The 18,487-nt window shown below is 38.4% G+C and overlaps 1 protein-coding gene across 1 annotated transcript in view; it reads right to left on the bottom strand.

Moving 5' to 3' along the window:
• Positions 1-1,380: 1,380 nt before the first annotated feature.
• The window catches only part of TRAPPC10 (trafficking protein particle complex 10), a gene marked incomplete at its 5' end in the record, with an annotated part of 42,101 nt that continues 24,994 nt past the window's right edge, over positions 1,381-18,487 (bottom strand). The window contains 12 exon segments of the mRNA XM_029964739.1: positions 1,381-3,464; positions 4,308-4,502; positions 4,871-5,048; positions 6,438-6,608; positions 7,589-7,715; positions 8,076-8,176; positions 9,392-9,621; positions 10,344-10,502; positions 11,792-11,933; positions 15,651-16,165; positions 17,235-17,347; positions 18,335-18,475. Of these exon segments, the coding sequence (XP_029820599.1) occupies positions 3,226-3,464; positions 4,308-4,502; positions 4,871-5,048; positions 6,438-6,608; positions 7,589-7,715; positions 8,076-8,176; positions 9,392-9,621; positions 10,344-10,502; positions 11,792-11,933; positions 15,651-16,165; positions 17,235-17,347; positions 18,335-18,475 (2,311 nt within the window).

The following is an 18,487-nucleotide window of genomic DNA, read 5'->3' as shown; positions in this document are numbered from 1 at the left end:
ACGTGGAAGAGTTCCTGGGACACCTGCTCCAGGTGTCCTTGCCTTGGCAGGGGAGTTGGATTGAACGATGTCCACAGAACCCTCCCAACTCTAACAATTCTGTGATTCTCTAACTAGAGTGAAACCACGCTGAATGACCGGTGTATAGATGAGGCAGGTTTATTTTAAAGCAAATTAATTGCAGCAGAGAGGAGATGTGTGTACGTTTTGGTTATTTTCTGTAAAAGTATAAAAATACCACAAAGAAAATATACGAGGAAAAGAAAGAAAGAGATGGAAAGGTTAAAAGTAGAGTGAAAAGATATTACCACCCATGGATCCAGCAATGAGACTTGATTGTTGTAATTTCAACATCCCTTGGTCACAGTCTTGATCCTTTGGGTTCCTTGGGTTATATACATTCAAGTGAGCATTAGAACACCTAGATCTCTCCCCCAGGAGGAAATTCTTAATGTCTGATGCAACCAGCATTGCAGGCACCTTCTTCTTACAGACAGCTCCTGAAAAGTGTCAGGAGGGGCTTTGGGGTCCTTGGTGGTCTCGATCCCCTTCTCTTGGCTTTGCCCACTCCTTGACCCCAGTTCTGCACCTGCACTGTATGTTGTGTGGTCACCAAGGATGTGAACAGGAAAACTGGCACTGGAAAGGTGCTGCTTAACCTTCATACAGCCCCACATCCTGTTCTAACTTGCCTGCTTGAATGGTCATCTGTGTTTGAGGTATAACAATCCATTAACTCCATACTTCTACAGCTGGGCCCACAGCTCCCAGATGGGACAGGATCCAGGGAGTGAAGTAGGAGCAGGATAATCACTTCCAGTGGGATGTGCCTGTCTGTGTGTTTTGCTGGGGCAGACACATAGACAGCCTGGAGCTAACAAGCTTTAAGGATGTAGTAGATCAAAATGCTGATGTATATGTATATGTTGCCAACTTGGCAAAGGACGCAAGGTTCATATATCCTATAGCTGAACTATCCTCATTATAATACTAAAAATCACACCTACAGGGTAACAAGACCCTGCCCAGGTGAAGACCCTTTCCCTGAGCATGTATAGTAGTTAGCTGGGAGTATGTAACCTGTATGGAAATTACTAACCATTTGTAATGGAGGGTTACTGACACTGAACTTCTGTGTATAAATAATGGTGCAGAAAGTCCAGAGGGATGTGCTTGATTTGTGGAATACCACAGAGCACCCAGGCTTGTGCAACCTCTGAAATAAATAAATAATCAATGTCTCTCTCTAGGGTGTAATTATTGGCTTGTTGCACACAGGGTCATGAATCTGATTTTTGCAGACGACAGTAGCTTTGGCTAAAACTGGTGAAACAATCACTCCTTCCAACAAAATACAAGTCAGAGCAGCAGAGAAGTTGATTTCTTTTTAAAACATGTATATTTAGAACTGTAACGCTTACAATTTCATTAAACAATCTTAGTACAATGTGTTTAATCTAACAGTATATTACAGAACAATGTGAAAAATGATTTAATAGCAAACCATGAAAATGGAATTAATAATACCTGCAGTGTCAAAGTCACTAACTTGTTACCTTTTCCAGTCAAGGAATCCCAGCAGTCATTCGCACTAAATGATGCTTTGGGTTTTATCCAGAATAAAATGGTATGATTTCCACAGAGAAAGGGCATTCCTTCACAGAAAGAAGATGCATAATAAGAACATTTTCAGCTAGCAGGTCTACTTTATACATCTATTTAGACTTCTTTTTTTTAAATAAAAAATAATAATTAAAAAAAATGTTTAGACCAGTGCAGGGTGCCTATTAATTTTTTCAACTTAATTGCTGTTCTTTTTGGAAAGAGGGTTTGTTTTTTATTTCCCCTTTATAATTTAGCAGAAGCTGAGTTTAGAAAAAAAATAATAACAATGAATTTGTCTAACAAGCAGCTCCTCACTTTAGTTTTACTGACAAGTATTTGACATGGGACAGTTTCCTCTGTGGAGTCTGTTGACAACGCACCATTATAGATCTGCAAGTAGAAAAGGTCATTCTCACATTAAATGCACAAGTTTCAGTATCAGAAGCAGGACATCAGAAGTTGTAATTTTTCCAGTCACAGGTGGTTTTGCAACATTCACAAAAATTACACTTTTTTTTTTTTACATTTTTTGTATTTACATTTCAGATATAAATAATGAAATTCTTTAAGTTACATGTTTTAACTTTGCTTCACGATTATTCTACATCTGCAAGCTTTCCTATATCAAACCAACATCTTTCTTTCATCATGAATGCAGAAGTCTGGCCTCTAATCAGTAATAATTACACTAAGCCTTTATGACGAAAGGTTGACTGTTCAAGTATCACATCATACTGAAATTTTTGCCCCAATTTAAAAATTGGGGCAGCAAACGAAGCCACTTGGAAATGGTAATAAAAGAAATTAATCTGGGAACTGAATAAGCCAAATAATTTATTATTAAATTCTATCAATATCTTTCTTTGGTAAGAAATATGCAAGAGGATGACCCAGCCCCCACCCCCAAAAAAAAAATCATATAATATGTGACATCACAGTGTCTACTCTGTGAAGGAGAAAGCCTCAGAAAATTAAGGAATTTTGTTCAGTTAAGATTGTTTATAGCAGTAGCTCTTCCATGCATCTAAGTATGGAAATGATGGAAGTTTAATATAAAATTGCAATGGCAGGAATTAACAATGATAAAACAAACAAACAAACTAAAACCAAACCAGTAAAGCAACTGTCACACCAGTGAATGTGCTGTTGGATGCTCTGTTATGTTTCTGGCACAAGTGTGGAAAAGCCTGTAAATTATTACATAAAAATTCAAGATTTGGATAATTATATCATCCAACTCTACATTCTAAAATATGTAGGAAGCATGAAACAAATCTCTCAGCTGCCCGACAGAAAAAAATAAAGAAGTGGTCCAAATACTTGGATTTTTTGCTTTTGTTGCCCTGTGTTTTGATGCAGGATGTGACTGAAGGGAGAAAACCCAGTAGCTTACACAAAACATACTAAAGTGGCAATATAAACTAGCTGACACAAGCTTCACTGTACATTTAAATTGATACAATTGTCTGGTGCTTCCATGGCCAGTACACGTCGAGTGCCATAGGTCTCCTCAGAGTTAATGTTACAACGAAGACTAAATCAGGTCATTTATCCTTTAAAGTGCTTTCATATCCAGTTTCTAATGGGGTTTTTGTGTTCCTTGTTTTCCATACCGAGTTGTCACGTGACATTGACTTCCAGAACGTGGTCGTCCTTGCTGGGAATGACAAGGATTTGCATTCCCGTGCTGCTGTTGAAGACCTGACCCGGAGAGAAGGCTTGGAGCCGGGGCATGGGCAAACCCTTGTGCTCCCCGCTGGCTGTGGAGTGCAGGCTGCCTCTGCTCCTGATGCTGCTGCTGTCAGCCTGGTCATCCACGTTCTTGTCCACAGACAGGTTATCATTTTCAATCCAGCTATCTGTTTAAAACAAAAAAACCCCCACAGTTTTATTCTACGGACAGATTAAACGACTTAAAGGATAATTTCAGAGCTCAGGCACACTGTCAGTTTACCACCTGTTCAGTTACTGAGCATCTCTGCTGAGGTAACAGTCTGTGCACACTTTTAGGCCAGCACCAGATGTAACAGTGAATTATACTGGTTTATAAGGAAAATTTCAGTAGCATTACTTCACATTTGTCACAGGCCAGAAGGGTGCACACTGGCAGTTCCTGGAGCTCAGCTGACACATGTTGCTTGCACAAGTGAATTCTCACTAAGCTCTGGGATTACTTCACAGTACAGGTAAATACTCTGAATGGCTGTGGCAATTTAAACTCTTCATTTCATCTGGTCTACATGCCACAAATTTTCAGCAATTCTTTTGTTTCATACTTAATCCCTTAAAAAACTGGGAAAAAATTTCAAAGCTAATGAAGACACACTAGATGTTTAATTTACAGAAAATGAAACTGCAGGATTAGAGGGTTATCGAATAGTTTTCACTTGATTATAAATTAAGGGAGAGACAACTTCCATGACAGTGACAACTACCTTTCAAACTAATCTTTAAAGGAAATGTAAGAAAACAATGCATTTATTATTCCTCCTCACAGATTGAGGTGGCAACCCAAATTCAAAGTTCCATCAGAGCAACATTTTATAAGTTTTTTCGAATGAGAACTGTTAGTGAGGGTCAGTAACACAGACACCTATGAGTACCTGGCCAATATATTTCTTGCCTTGCTTTTCTCTTTACACAACAACACAGCAGAAGCAGAGTAATTTCTGTAAGTAGCCACATAGTGAAGAGAGCCTTACCAGCATCAAGTTGCATGGAGTGAGCAGAATGGTGAGGGAGGTATTTGAACAATCTGACATCAGGGAAAGGCAGATTTCCAGCAAACAGTGGCATCACTTCCATGTGGACTTTGTGAGTTGCTCGAGGTGCTACAGGCATAGATATCACTCCAGAACTTTTTCCACAGACTGCCCAGTTACTACTGTTGTCAACAACTGCAAGAATTAAGAGCAAACACTACAAAGATCTTCTGTGAAAAATGGAGAGCCCTCACAATAATTTATTTCAGCATTTTAGCAACATCTAAAAGCCCACCAGCTTTTATGCATTAAGAGCTGTGCAAGGTAAGAAAACAGCTCTACACAAAAGGGACTATATTTGGGCCCCAAGCAAGTATTCATCCATTCTGAAGAGCATTTATATTCCACTAGAGGACAGATTAAAGAGAAAAAATAAAATATTCTCAGTCTAGCAAAATGCAAACTGCTTTACCCACAATACAAGAACATCTGCCATATAAAGTGTGGCAGATGCCATTCTCAAGAAAAGAGTACTGGGGAACTTTCAAGAAAAATAGTCTTACCTTCATACATAAGTTTTGTTGTGCAATATCCATCTGATTCTGTTAATGCTTCATCTCTGTCAACCTCTGAGAGGTCAACAAGTCGGGTGATTGACACCTCTAAAGAGCAGAGGGAGCCTGTTTTACAGTACTCTGCCCCCAGTGGTGGGAAAATCTCACTTTTCACATGATACAATGTCTGTCAGGAAGAAAACAGTGCTGTTGTCAAGAAAAAAGGGGTGTTTTACTTGTGTTTAAATTGAACTGGACAACTGATACAACACAAACTTAACTTGACATTTAACAGCCATATCCTGTTAGATCTTTTTAATGCAAGAATCAGTTACAAGTAATGTTCACTTCATTATCTTGCTCAGTTTACAAAAATCGTAGAACACAGAATCCTAGAACAGTTTGGGTTGGAAGGGACCTTTAAGCCCATGTAGTTCCAACCTCCTGCCATGGGCAGGGACACCTTCCACTAGATCAGATAATCAAACCAAATTTGATTCAATCTGTTTTTGATACCAGCAGTTGAGCATACCATTTTTTCCTTCACTTTTGTGCTTTAACTCAGCCTTTCAATGTTCCTGAATGGACACTAATCTTACTATTTAAAATTTTTTTATTAGTTTCTTAGCACCTCCCTTTACAGGAAGAGTCATTCTGAGTAATACAGGAGAACTACTTCAACCCTCTTACCCTCACAGTCCCCCAAATAACAGTGCCCACACCAAAGAGCTAATTTTCAATTCCTACAAAATTAAATTTCTACCAAAACCCCCACTGTTTAACACAGCTAGTTCTCTTTAAAAACTCCAGAAAGGTGCTGATACAGGTGACAGCAAATGCTTGTTACATGCCAGCAGGTAAACAGACACCTAAAATATTGCTCCAATGCCAGTTTGCAATAAGCAGGTAGGAAATGCAGCAACACTGAAGACAGACAAAAGGATTTAACCCAATGAAAGTCTTCTCATGATGCTAATTTTTGCCCAATCATCACAAAGGGTAACACTGAATTTAGAGATGACATTAAATAATGTTGATATAAGCTCCTATTAATGGAATTTTATCTAGCCTATAATATTCCTAACTGATCAAAGGAATAAAAAGTTCATCCATAAGGGAAAAGGAGAAACATTTAAGATAATGGCCTAGAAAACCCTAAATATTTCATTAGAGGAGCTCATCTCAAGCACTACAAAAAACAACTCAGATGCTTTCAATAGCACAGATTTTTTGGAAATTGCAATTTGCTTTGGAGAGCACAGTCTTAAGATAGCAGGGAAAAAAGCAGCTTAGTAATCTACAGAGACTCTCCATGGCTCAAATCCAGGAAGATCATCATCAAAAAAATTGAACAAGACCACGAGCAAGTGTTATGGCCCCAACCACATTCCTGTGGCAAGGATATGATTCCACTATATCATACCAGGCTGCAAAAGTATCATTCACAAACTGGTTTTCCAATGATTCTAAGCAAGTATTAATCTCATGATGTAAACAGAACTTTCCTAATACATTTCTTGACTTTCCCTTTCCATATATTAGGAAACCCTTTTCAGTTAAGATATGCTATACTCACAAAAAAATTTTCCACTTGGAATTCATAAGTGAACGGCTTCAGGGTAAGAGACTGTTCTTCAGAGGTAGCTGGACAAAAGCTGACTGAAAACAGGCACTGCAAGGAGAGAGGAAGCTCTTTTGTCCACTTCAATTCCCATACAAAGAATATTGATTGCTTACTGTATATGACCTGAAAGAAAATGTTTAAAGTGTTAGCTCCTTCCTTCCTCTGGAAAACAAGTGGAAATGCACATATATATGTTAGTCTGTTCTGGCATTAATATAGTTTATAAAATTAAATTAAGTAAATCATTAGGGAAATATGCAACCAAAATAACTAGTAGTGATTTTTTTTTCACAACACACAGCTGTTTAAAAGGAGGGATTTCACTGTCAGAATCGAGTGTTTCAAAAGGGAACAATTCACATTCAAACATGCCCGGAAAATATTTTAATCAAAAGTCAAATTTAATAAATATATTAATATGTCCTTACATGCTTTTCCTAGGCACCAAGAATGACCAAGTTAATATGTTCAGACAAGGCTGAAAGAAACTTCACGGTTGCCTAAGAAAGTTGTGGCTGCCCCATCCTGGAGGTGTTCAAGGCCAAGCTGGATGGGGCTCTGAGCAACCTGATCTAGTGGGAGGTGTCCCTGCCCATGGCAGGGCATTGGAACAAGATGATCTTTAAGGTCCCTTCCAACCCAAACCATTCTATGATGCTGAGAACAAGGAACTGTTCTGCAACTCAACTAGTTTACAGCTGTATTTAACTGGAAAACTGTGTCCACCTGATTTTTTTTCCTAAAACCTAATGACAAACTGCAGCCATAAGATGAATGCATTAAATGTCAGTGGTGATATTACATTTGTATGGCTGTTGTTCAAGCAGGTATATAGTGCTTTGCATGAGATGAACAAGTTTGAAAACTTATCTAATAATCTTTGCAAGTTTTAGAATTATTCTGAGATCTACAAGTGTCAATGCTCTCCAAAGCATCCTTAAAAATCAGTTTACTCAGAGAACTACAAAGGTCTGACCTAACTCAGCTACCAGTCTTAATTATTACAAAATCTATGTGCAGAAGTAGTGCTAACAATTTCACTAAAAGGAACTTTCATCTACTTGTCCTGCCAATATGCTCATAAACCACCAAGTGAATTTTACCTGTTGAGATGCAGGGTTGAGAGGTACCAGCTGCAAATCTCTACAGTCAGCAGAATTTTTTAGGCTGTAGTCTGAAAGCTGGAAACAGAGTTCTGACAAATTCTGAACACAGACTTGCACATATTTCCTGAAAAACGCGACACAGTTTGTTCAGTGAAAGCTGAACCGTTACATTGAGAGAGTCCATGTCCATAAAACAAGGCTGTAAAACACCCTCTTTCACAATAAACAAAAACAGGTAACTACACAGAAACAGCTTAGCTTGGTTCATCTTGTGGTCTTATTTCCAAAACAGCTGAAACCAGAGATTTGTTTTACTGTCGTGAAAGAACACTAGAGGAAATGCACATGCTTCCAGTGGGAAGACAATAAAAGCTCAACTTAAATATATTAAAAAAAAAAAGGCTACTATAAATATTGCTTATGAAACTCCAGCTCCATATTTTATAAGAAGAAAGAAACAATAAATACTTAATGAGTACATTACCGTTTGCCAGCTGACAATAAGGAATGCTTGGCATTAAAAGGGATGCAGAATGTTAATGCAATAATAGTGGAGTAAATCGACCAAGGACAATCAATGGTCACCTAAAGAAAAAAAAAGGGAACAAAGTTCTTATCCATAATGGTATTTGGCATAAAGATTTTGCTTTTCTCCTCCTTTCTAAGCAAAACTTTTCTCACAAAGTGTCTACATCTAATGCATCCAGAATGGGAAGAAGAAACAAACTAACAAACAAACAAAAAAACATGTTAAAAACTAATCCGAAAAAATATTAGGTTTTTCTTTGCCTGTGAGTGGGATATGAAATATCAAAGCAGCTTTTCCTACAGAAACTCACATACCCAGTTCTGAAGACTGAAAATAAAGGAAGGGGAAATAGGAGAAAGAAGAGGTAAAAGGACACTAACAGTACCACTAGCATCTTGATACAATAACCTGGTAAAGGTCAGTGTCAAATAAATTGCTATAAGATCTATTACATGTCTTTTTAATACTTTAATATATTAAATTCAAGCTCAAAATATTTTAAAAATATTTAACGTATATGTCTTTTTAATTTGAAGCAGCACATTTGACTGAAGAATTTCTCCTGAACTGAACGCTGCCATTCTTCCAACTGTAAAGCATATACATTTAACAACGTATTTTATATGCTGAAAAAAAACCCAGACTTTTGTCACATCACATTTTAGCAACGCTGGTCTGTAGCTATTCCTTTCTACCCAGCTCCTCACACACAAGGATGGTCAATTTTAACAGGGAGTAACAATGTGAAAGGTGATGGTTTCAAGATCATTTTGCTGTCAGTTGAACAGTTTATTTCCGTAGTACTTATTTTATTCACCCTTCATAATAAAAATTAAGAGGAAAAGCTACCTCCAACTAAATAATGTGACACTACAGCGTTCAGTGCCTCAGCATGGCATACAGATTCTTTGCAAGTGGAAGAAATACGTTTCCCATGAATCAGAAGTGGGAATTTAAAGACCACCACAACACCTTTTACAAAGTCACAGGTATCCTTCATGCTATATAAACTCTGAGTGTTAGAACATTAAAACTCCGATTGCTAGCCAGGGGAACAGTTGGCAATATATTAAACATAGTGTATCTTTCTGCTCATGTTTACAATTTCTTTATATTTGTAACATTTGCTATGATTTTTTGCATGTACATCTTTTAATAGGGAAAATAAGTTCCATACAAGCAGTTCCCCATCACCACCACTTCTATTTTGTGAAGTGCTTACCCCTGTGATCCAATAAATTTCAAAATAAAAATGTTAAACTACATCTTACTTTTTGGTCAACAGTAGCCATGCAGTTGTCTCGTTTCTGCTTCTCTTTGTTTTTTCTGTGATTTTCTTTATTTACAGTATTTTCTTTCTCCACTGCAGATTCTGTGGCTGATGGCAAATACATGACTTCTAGTTCAAATTCAATCACATGATACGCAGGAGCCACTGGCAAACTGATGCTTGTGATCTTCTCAGAAGATTGAATCCTTAATGATGATTCTGAGATCTTTTCTATAATTGTGTAGAGTGGGAGAAAACAGAAATAATAGAAAAATATGTGGTGCCATAACCACTTCCTAGCAAGACCCCCACCTTTGCAAAAACAGCAATGAGCAACCATGTTGTAAAACTCCATAGTAACCTCTTCAAATGATATCTCTATATTTATATCTATAATCTGCACATCTTAAATATAACTGCTATTCACAACTTTACAGGAGTAACATGCTATCCTTTTTAAACAGCCAGAAGGTAACCGTGTTCCATGTAGTCCCTTTAATGTTCAAGAAAGAACTAAGAGGACAATTTGATAACAAACTTCAAACCAGCTAAAGAGCTACTTTATGCCATCATATGACATTTACTGAAGTTTTAACAAAGCCCTGCACCTCCTTGGTCTCATAATTTCACTTAAAGCAAACTTGCAACTTATTGAACACACACAGGCATCAGCATTTTTGGTCATCAGCAGCAGTTTCACCATGCCTTCTGCGTTTCATCCATGAAAGTAAAATTGTCCAGCTATGTTTGCTGAAAAGTTCATACTACTACTTTGAGGGTGAAAACTTAAGACCTTCCTCGCGTTGAAGTACTCAGCTGCAAGTCCCTAAAACTGTCCTTAATAATGACTATTGAAAAAGACAGTGTCAGTGTTCTTGACACTGTAATAAGCACAGGTTTACTTCAGGATTTCCAGGCTTTTAAAGGTTGTTAATTTTTCCTTCCTTGCTTACCCCTGGTGTTGGAATAGATCACTGCCTTGCTCTCGGGGTGGTACAGGATGGGCATGGCGTCCGCGTTGCTGAGCTGCAAAGTGTCCCCGCTCTTCATGCTGTAGTGACCAGTGGTCACTGTGAACTTCACCTTCTGGGGAATGCCAGCCAAAAGGCTGTCTGGAGGAGAAAGCAGAAACTGTTAGCAGGTTCCAGTAGATGGTTACAATGCACTGCTAAGGCTCACCAGCAGAGCATTCATCACACATCAGGATAACTTACAAGTGAGGGGTTTTGGTGTTACACATCACATTAAACCCAGCTCAGATACCTCTTGTGGGGAAACCAGTGGTTAAACTTGAGTGGCCAAACCCACTGTATCTTGGATGGCTTAGAAGAGCTGGCTCACATCCTGTGTAGCTCTGGCAGCACAGAGTTCAGTGAAATACAATAACCCCAAAGAATTCAGCAAACATTTTAAGTTCTCCAGGTTGTAGACAGCTTTGTGGTTTTGCACCTGTGATGCCAGTCATACTCACATGTTGTATTTACATAATCGACCTAACAAGAGTGCCAGAATGCACACGGGATCACCACTATCAGTTTCACAGGGCTGGGTAATTTGATTAATGCCCAAATGTCCTTCCATCACCCACACACTGCAAACCCTTTAACTGGAATGACAGCACAAAATGCATATTAACTCCTCAGCTGCCACACTTAATAGCCTGAAAACACAATCACTATTAACTTCCATTTATAAACTTTGATATACAGCAAGTAATGTTCTGCTGTCCCTGAAAGCAATGGATGTATTTAGTATTCATTTTTAAAAAGTTTTTATTATCATCTCTAGTAGAGAATACCAGTTCTTACGTATTTCTTGTAAATACCACAGGGATTGCAGAATCACATTAGGAGGAATTTATTCACAGAAAGGGTGATTAGACATTGGAATGGGCTGCCCAGAGAGGTGGTACCATCCCCGGAGGTGTTTAAGGAAAGACTGGATGTGGCACTTAGTGCCATGGTCTGGCTGACGAGGTGGTGTTCAGTTATAGGTTGGATAATCATCTCAGAGGTCTTTTCCAACCGAATTGACCCTTTGATCACAAACCAACCAAATAATGAGCTCAGTAAAAATATTTAAATATTTAAAAATTTAAATATTCACTTCTAACCAGTGTGGCAGCTCAAATCACACCTGATATTTAAGTGCCACAACTTGTTCAAATTTACCTTCACAAGTGACACTGCATGTCCAGAGCCGAGCACTGGAATGAGTTGTTGAAAACTAGCCATTATTGACAGGACACCACTAATGGATAATTTGAAAAGCAAGAATATATTTTACACTCAAAACTAAGAGTAAGGAAAATCTGAGAAGCACTCGGGCCAGAAAACACTTCAGTCCCACAGGAGGGCAACAGGAATCATCAAAACAACTGCAGCACAGCAGCTGTACCTACCAGTCATGGGCTCCACTTTCAGCTGGGGCTCCTGGGAATACACGTCGTACTGCACAATCGGGTAAATGTGCAGGAGGACAAACTGGACTTTTCCCACTGAAGTGCACAGCTGCCTGAGCGTGTATGTCCCAGGTTCTTTGGCCTTGGAAGAAAACATTGCAATGGATTTTTTTTTCAGTTCAGGAAATACTTCTAGAACAAGCCCCCTGCTAAAGAACAGCTCATTTTTACCAGGTGCTTTGAATTTGTAAAATTAACATGGCAGATTTGTTTTTCTGAGTAAATGAGAAGATTTTCACAAAGGAGCACCTTTTGCCCCATTAAGATACAAGCTCGAGAGTGCTTGCTAATTCAAGAAAAACCAACATAACTAAAAAGTATTGATAATCAGAAAAACTAACATAGCAGCTCTGCTGTCAATTTGTTATTTTGGAGTGCATTTTGTCTTGTTTCTTGGTTGGTTCCCCCTCCCCTCCCCCCCAAGTGCAACACATACATGAAAAAATAATTATATTATGAAGTACTTCAATGATACCTGTGCTCATTTGGCTAATTCATAAAAAAGGATCGTAAAATCCTACAGTTCTTATACAAGGCTCACCTTTCAGCTCAAGCTATTGATTTCATACATTCCCCTGAGTGGAAGTTCACAAAAAGTAGTGCCTACATATTTAATTCAAAACTCTTACCTTACCCTGAAAAATGGGATTCAGGATGTTTTTTTTATAATATAAAAAGCACGTCTGTAACATCTGCTAGTACATTTATTCTTGATTCTATTTGCTCTTAGCTACTACTGCTAGGGAATGGGAAGTGTTTTCTTTTTTCATGAGCCACTTTACCAAGTGTATTATGTAAATACCAATGCTGGGTATAATTAAATCTAAATAATAAGTCTAGAAGTTAAAGAGAAAAGCTGTAACAACTTAACATTCAAACCTCACACAGTTATTTACATAGCAAATCCTGACTGAAATTCAGTATTATGCATTTTGACATTAAAGTCACTACATTTTGGCCCTTGAACACTTTATAAACAGAAAAGCATGAGTGAAGTCTTTCATGAGATATACACATACTTTAAATCTTAACGTGGGGTGGGAATACTGGTCTAAAGAATTTAGACAATGCCTTCTGATCTCTTTTAAAGCTTGAAAAAAAATACTGGAAGACTGCTATCAGCATAAATAATGCTGATCATCAGTCTAAGATCTACAGAAAGAATCAAACTCCCTCTGCATCACAGAAGCACAGTCATTCCTGTTTCTGCAGAAGTAGTGCAGTTAAGCATTACTGTAAGAAAATTTAGAAAACAAGCTGTCAGCAGCTTCTATCCTCTGGCCAGCTATGTAATCCAGTAGAAGTGACACAGTATATTACTACAATGACAATGGATTTTCAGTAAATATTTTGTGAATACTGCAGCTCAGATCCAGAGAAGGTTTCATCGTGTTATCTAGTAATACACTGTTGAAATTATAACGTGCTCAGATTTTCCCTTTGAGGACAGGTAAGTCATGCTTTAAATAACTGTGTTGCAGGATTCACCCTGAGCAGTCTTTCTGTGCAAAGCTCTTTTCTTGAACGGAAGGTTGGGAAAATAGGGAAGTTTTAAGTGTAAGGCTGTCCACCTTCCAGTAGCCACCAGATGCATGGCAAAGCCAGACAAATTTAAAGCAGAGCTCTGTCTAGCTTTTCATCCATATCTCTTCTCCTGTTGTTTCAGATCCCACTAAGCCACAAAGCCTGCTCAGAAAAGTCTCTAACAGCTTTCTTCTAGTAATGCTCCTTCATCTGAAATCCTGTTCTACATGCATGTTAATTTATTTTACAGAAAACTATATTTCCAGCCAACGAGGCCTCTGACATGTCCAAATCCCATTAACTTGTCACAATCCTTTGAAAGGTTGAGAAACCTAAAAAATTTAGGTCACTAGGAAGTTCAAATGACATTATTGCCATTCCACGTTGTATCATGAGGGACCTGAGCTCAACTTCCACCTTGAGATACCTGCTACTGCTTTCTGCCCCAGCACTGGGGGAATGGAAAGGCAGAGTATGTGAGCCTGTTGAAAGCTTCACTCTAAACAAAGTTCTATGACAAGACAGAAATTTAAAAAAAAAAAAAGAAAAAAAAAGAAAAAAAAAAAAAGAAAAAAGGATAAGTTAAAATCTCAGGTGTGGAGCACCTAAATATGCTAAAAATGCTCAAGAAATCCCCTGTCCAGCTCTGTCTAGTTATCAGTTTTTAGGCATCAGGAGTAAATATGTAGACTCTTATTTTGAAATTTGTTTATAAAAGGACAAAAATGGGACTACGATTAATTTAAACCAATTAGAAAATGCCAAAGCCAGCAGGCATATGTACCATGTGTGACTGCAAAACACTTTCTCTCTTCACAGCATCCATACTCAACCCAATACAGAGGCTTGATAATGCTCAGAAAATGAACCAGCTGTGAAAAACCTGTCACATTCCTCACTGGCCCATCTCTTGTTAATCACTCAGATGCTGCACTGAATTTCTCAGTGTTTTCTCACTCAAATTTTCCCTAAACTGATGTTCACTAGTGTAGCATTGGACTCTACAAAATACTTCCCTATGAAGGGTTACAGAGGTGGGCAGGGAAAGTAAAGAAACCCAAAGAACAGAACAAGATGATAATTGAGGCCAGAAGCCCCCACTCCTGGAATGCCAAATGAGTGGTGAAGTCTCACTTTTGAAAACGCTTGGCATCTCACTTCCTAGGACTAAGTCAGCAGGTAAATGCCTTTCCCATTTCATTAAAACAAGCAAACAAACCACGAAGTGCAAGGTCACAGAATGAGGGGCAGTTAGAAAAAAAACAACAAAACAACAAAACCACAAAAACAAGCAAACAACCCAACCCACCACCACAACCACCAGGACTGGTACTCAGGGCCTGCCAACTTCCAATTTACTGTGCAGGTGGCAGTAATGCAATGTGAACAGAAGTGATTAGCACTACTGTCCTTAAATATTTCAGCAATTACTGGGAGTACTTAGCTTGCTGGGGGAAGAATGGGAGGAAACAAGGATTACTCCAAGTATTAAGCTGACTCAGAGTGTATGTGTAAATTGGAAATGGAGGAAGTTTCATATCCAACACTATATGCAGAAGTAGGACTGTAATCTAATTTCTGAGGGTGGCATTTAGAGTGGTGACACTCTATTTTCACATTTGTTCATGCCAATTTAGTCTTCCTATATCAGAGAATCCGCATGTTCTTGTCTTCTCCTTTCCTATGTGAATAAGATGACTAATGGGGGAAATTTTAATTCTAACATCTAAATTCAAACATTTGTAGCTGAGCTTAACTTTGTCACACTTCTTGCAGGCAAGTTTATCACATCTATCAAGTGAAAAAGTATTCTGCCACCCTCTGCAGTGAAGAACAGGCTATCAACCAAATTTAACCACACAATCATTCATTAAAGGTCTAGAAAAAGGACTTCCATCAAAATTTTTAGACATTGTTCTGAATGAGCTCCACAGTGCAGGCAGACCTCATGAGCAGTACATTATATTGTACAGGAATTTATCAGTTTAATTTTTGGCAGCTATAATCGAGACGTTTAAGTTCTGGAAGGCTGACTCAAATTATTTCAAATAGAAGAGTCATCTGTAAATTTCAGCATAAACACAATGGCATCCTTTCAAGGGAGTCTGTGGAATGAAGGTGTAGAACAACAAAAGGAAAGCCATAAGGGGAATGGATCACCCAAGTGTAACAGGAAGCAACCCAGGTACCACCTGCCAGCACTAAGCTATTCCTCAGCCAGCATTTTTAGTTCTTCTTTCACGAGTGCTACGTTCACCAAACCATAAAAACATACCTGAATACTGAATGTTATTTTGTTGTCCCCTGGTTCCAGTATTAAGTTGCTGCATTTCAACACGTGAGCCCCATCTTCCAAAGTCACCCCTGAGGGGATGTCCAGCGAGCTGCTGCTCTCTTGCCTTCGCAGGAGCATGTGCACGTTTTTGCAGATAATTCCTGCCGTGTTCAAAGAGTTGTCCGAGGGACTCCTTTCATACATTTCATAAAGCTCCAGTGCTGGCAAGTTGTTTCTTGACAAAGGAAAGCCTGCAATTTCATTTGGAAAGCTGATAACACCGTTGGAAGTTTTGTGCTTCGTGAGCCACTCAGCTGTTTTCCTGTAACTGTTTTTTTCAACGCTGAAGTGAACGTGGATGGCAATCTGATCCACTCGGACAGGGATGGGCATCTGGCTCAGCAAAGTCAACTCAATGGACAACTTTCCACCCACGTGGACAACAGCATTTGGAGGGTCAAAATGCAGAGTTTTCAGTTGTGCGAAGGAGTGCATAGGCAATATAACCTTCTGACCTGGAAAGATGAAAAAAAGGAATGTTATTATTCTGCAGTGCTGCTGGAGCTCAGCAAATCTTTTCTCTCAAAAAATTTAACCCCTAGAATTAAGTGGATCAACATTTCACAATGAATCATTTCACAACAAATCAATACTTTAGTATTTTTTATCTTGCGTGAGACTTAAAGGTGCTGAGATTTGTTTTCCAACAGTTACTTACACTACAGCTTCAGCTGTTAAAAAGAACTAAACTAAGAGAGATTGTCCAAGCAGAAGTTGAACATTTCACTACTATGGAAAGTGTTCTAGATGAACAGGGTAGCATAAAGTGACAAACTTCCCAGAGCATAAAAATCAAGACCAAGTATAAGTTCAAGAAACTATTAATCAGGCTGGTGCCTTGAGCCAGCAGCTTTACCACACAAGGAGTTTTCATTCTCTTTTCTACATTCCAAAACCAACACTAAGGCAGTACCAAACCTTTATTAAGAAGCAAGTCTAAAAGAACCTATTACTTGTGGTAGATCCATTCATCAAGAACAATGTCTGCATAAAAATGAACAGTCTTTATATCTACAAGAGGAATTCTGTATGAATTTGAACTATGATTAATATCTGACATCAAGATATTACTGAAGCAGCATGAAGAATAAATAGAAGACAAAAGCAATAAGCTGGACAAAGCAATAAGCTGCAAGTGGATGGGTACAGATCTAACATCCAAATCCCAGAGGTATCATCACAGAGCTGCCACCTGCATGCCAGCAGTGAGAGAGAAATGTAAGTCAGCAATTGAAATAACCCAACACACAATGAATTAAAAGCTGTCAAATCAAAAAACATGACTGAAGGAAAACAAAGACTTTGTAGTACTCAGGATGAAAATGTTAATTACTCTTTCATCTTTGACTACTCTTAATTATCACAGTTTTGTAAATGTTTTGGAGATGGCATGTAAAGAACCACGTTGGTCCAGAAGTTACACACAAGGTGATGAACCCAGTCAGAAAAAGCCTCCCAATCTACTTTCAGGGAACAATCAGATCAGAGCAGCTTAAGTTTTAAGTATTTAAGAAGCAGACTTACCTTGGTTCTCTACTTGCTGATTGGCAAAATCTAGTATTTCTTGGCAAAAGCTTTTGCGTTCATCTTCTGTTAAGTGATTATCACCAGCTAACAGGCTGCTTGTTTGAAGATAACTAACAAAGTTAAGGAAACATGAGGTACAAACCTACAACAATGACAAATTTGACTGAAAACAAGACAATTCAAGTACTGCTTTTCTAATCTTTAAAGACAAGACCTGATGTTATCATCACCAAACTCTTCCACTAGGAGAGAATCAATGGAAGATTTACTATCATCTGAGAGCATTGCAGAATCTCAATATTACGTTTGCAGACCTACTAAAAATATGATCCATTATTAACCTGTGCAACCTTCTCCCATCTAAAACAATTAGTGAGCATAGAAAATTCATTATTTGACTATTATAAATGCTGCATGCAAGTTAAAGACCCAGTGTTGTGCATTACATTGCCCAACACAGCACTAAATAACCTGAGTATTCGATTTTACTCCAGTTTACTTGGCTGAGAATCTGCCAGCTGTTTTAGCATCACTTACCATAACTAAGTCGTAAGACATTCTTTAAAATTTTAAGTGCCAGGGATACAAATGATCACTTAAATATTTAGCTAAGAATGCAATATTACTGGCTCAGATTCCTTAAGAGCATTTGCACTGAAGCAGAAAAATTTAAGAGTGTTTAAAAGTGATGTAAGAATTTGCAAAGGAGGCCGATATGTATAATGTCTGTCTAGTTCTAAAAACACCCAAACAAACAAAAACCCAGCACAACAGAACAAACCCCAAAATACACTCTGTGGTATCTGCTGAGCTAAAGACAAATTTGACAACTCTCTAGAGCCTAGAGTTTAAAACAGAGAGCAGCAGCCACATGCAAAAGGTGTTAAGTGAACCAGACATCAAGAAAGTAAAAATGAAAAAGTAAATAACCCAACTGTCCCCCAGTGAACAGCAACAATGGAAACACGAAAAAGCTTAGCTGTCTGATGTTTGGCACTCTTTACTATTAAATAAAACTTAGAGATGCATCAGAAAAATAATCCCAAGCATAATTTTCTCCAGTGGTGATTTTTCTGGCTCCGCCTTTCAGAGGATACTTTTCTATCTGCCCGAGGTGTTTCTGACATTCAGCCAGCTGCTTTCTCGTGTGCGTGACGAGCAATGCCCAGCCCTCAGCAAGGTAAGTTTTCAGTGCTCCCTGAAGATAGACTTCTGCCTTCTGTGGGCCCTTCTTCCTCCTTTAAAAATAA

The sequence above is a fragment of the Manacus vitellinus genome, unplaced genomic scaffold (genome assembly GCF_001715985.3).
Source record: "Manacus vitellinus isolate BGI_N305 unplaced genomic scaffold, ASM171598v3 scaffold_7_pilon, whole genome shotgun sequence".
Taxonomy (NCBI): Eukaryota; Metazoa; Chordata; class Aves; order Passeriformes; family Pipridae; genus Manacus; species Manacus vitellinus.
This window is presented reverse-complemented; position numbering and strand designations above follow the sequence as displayed.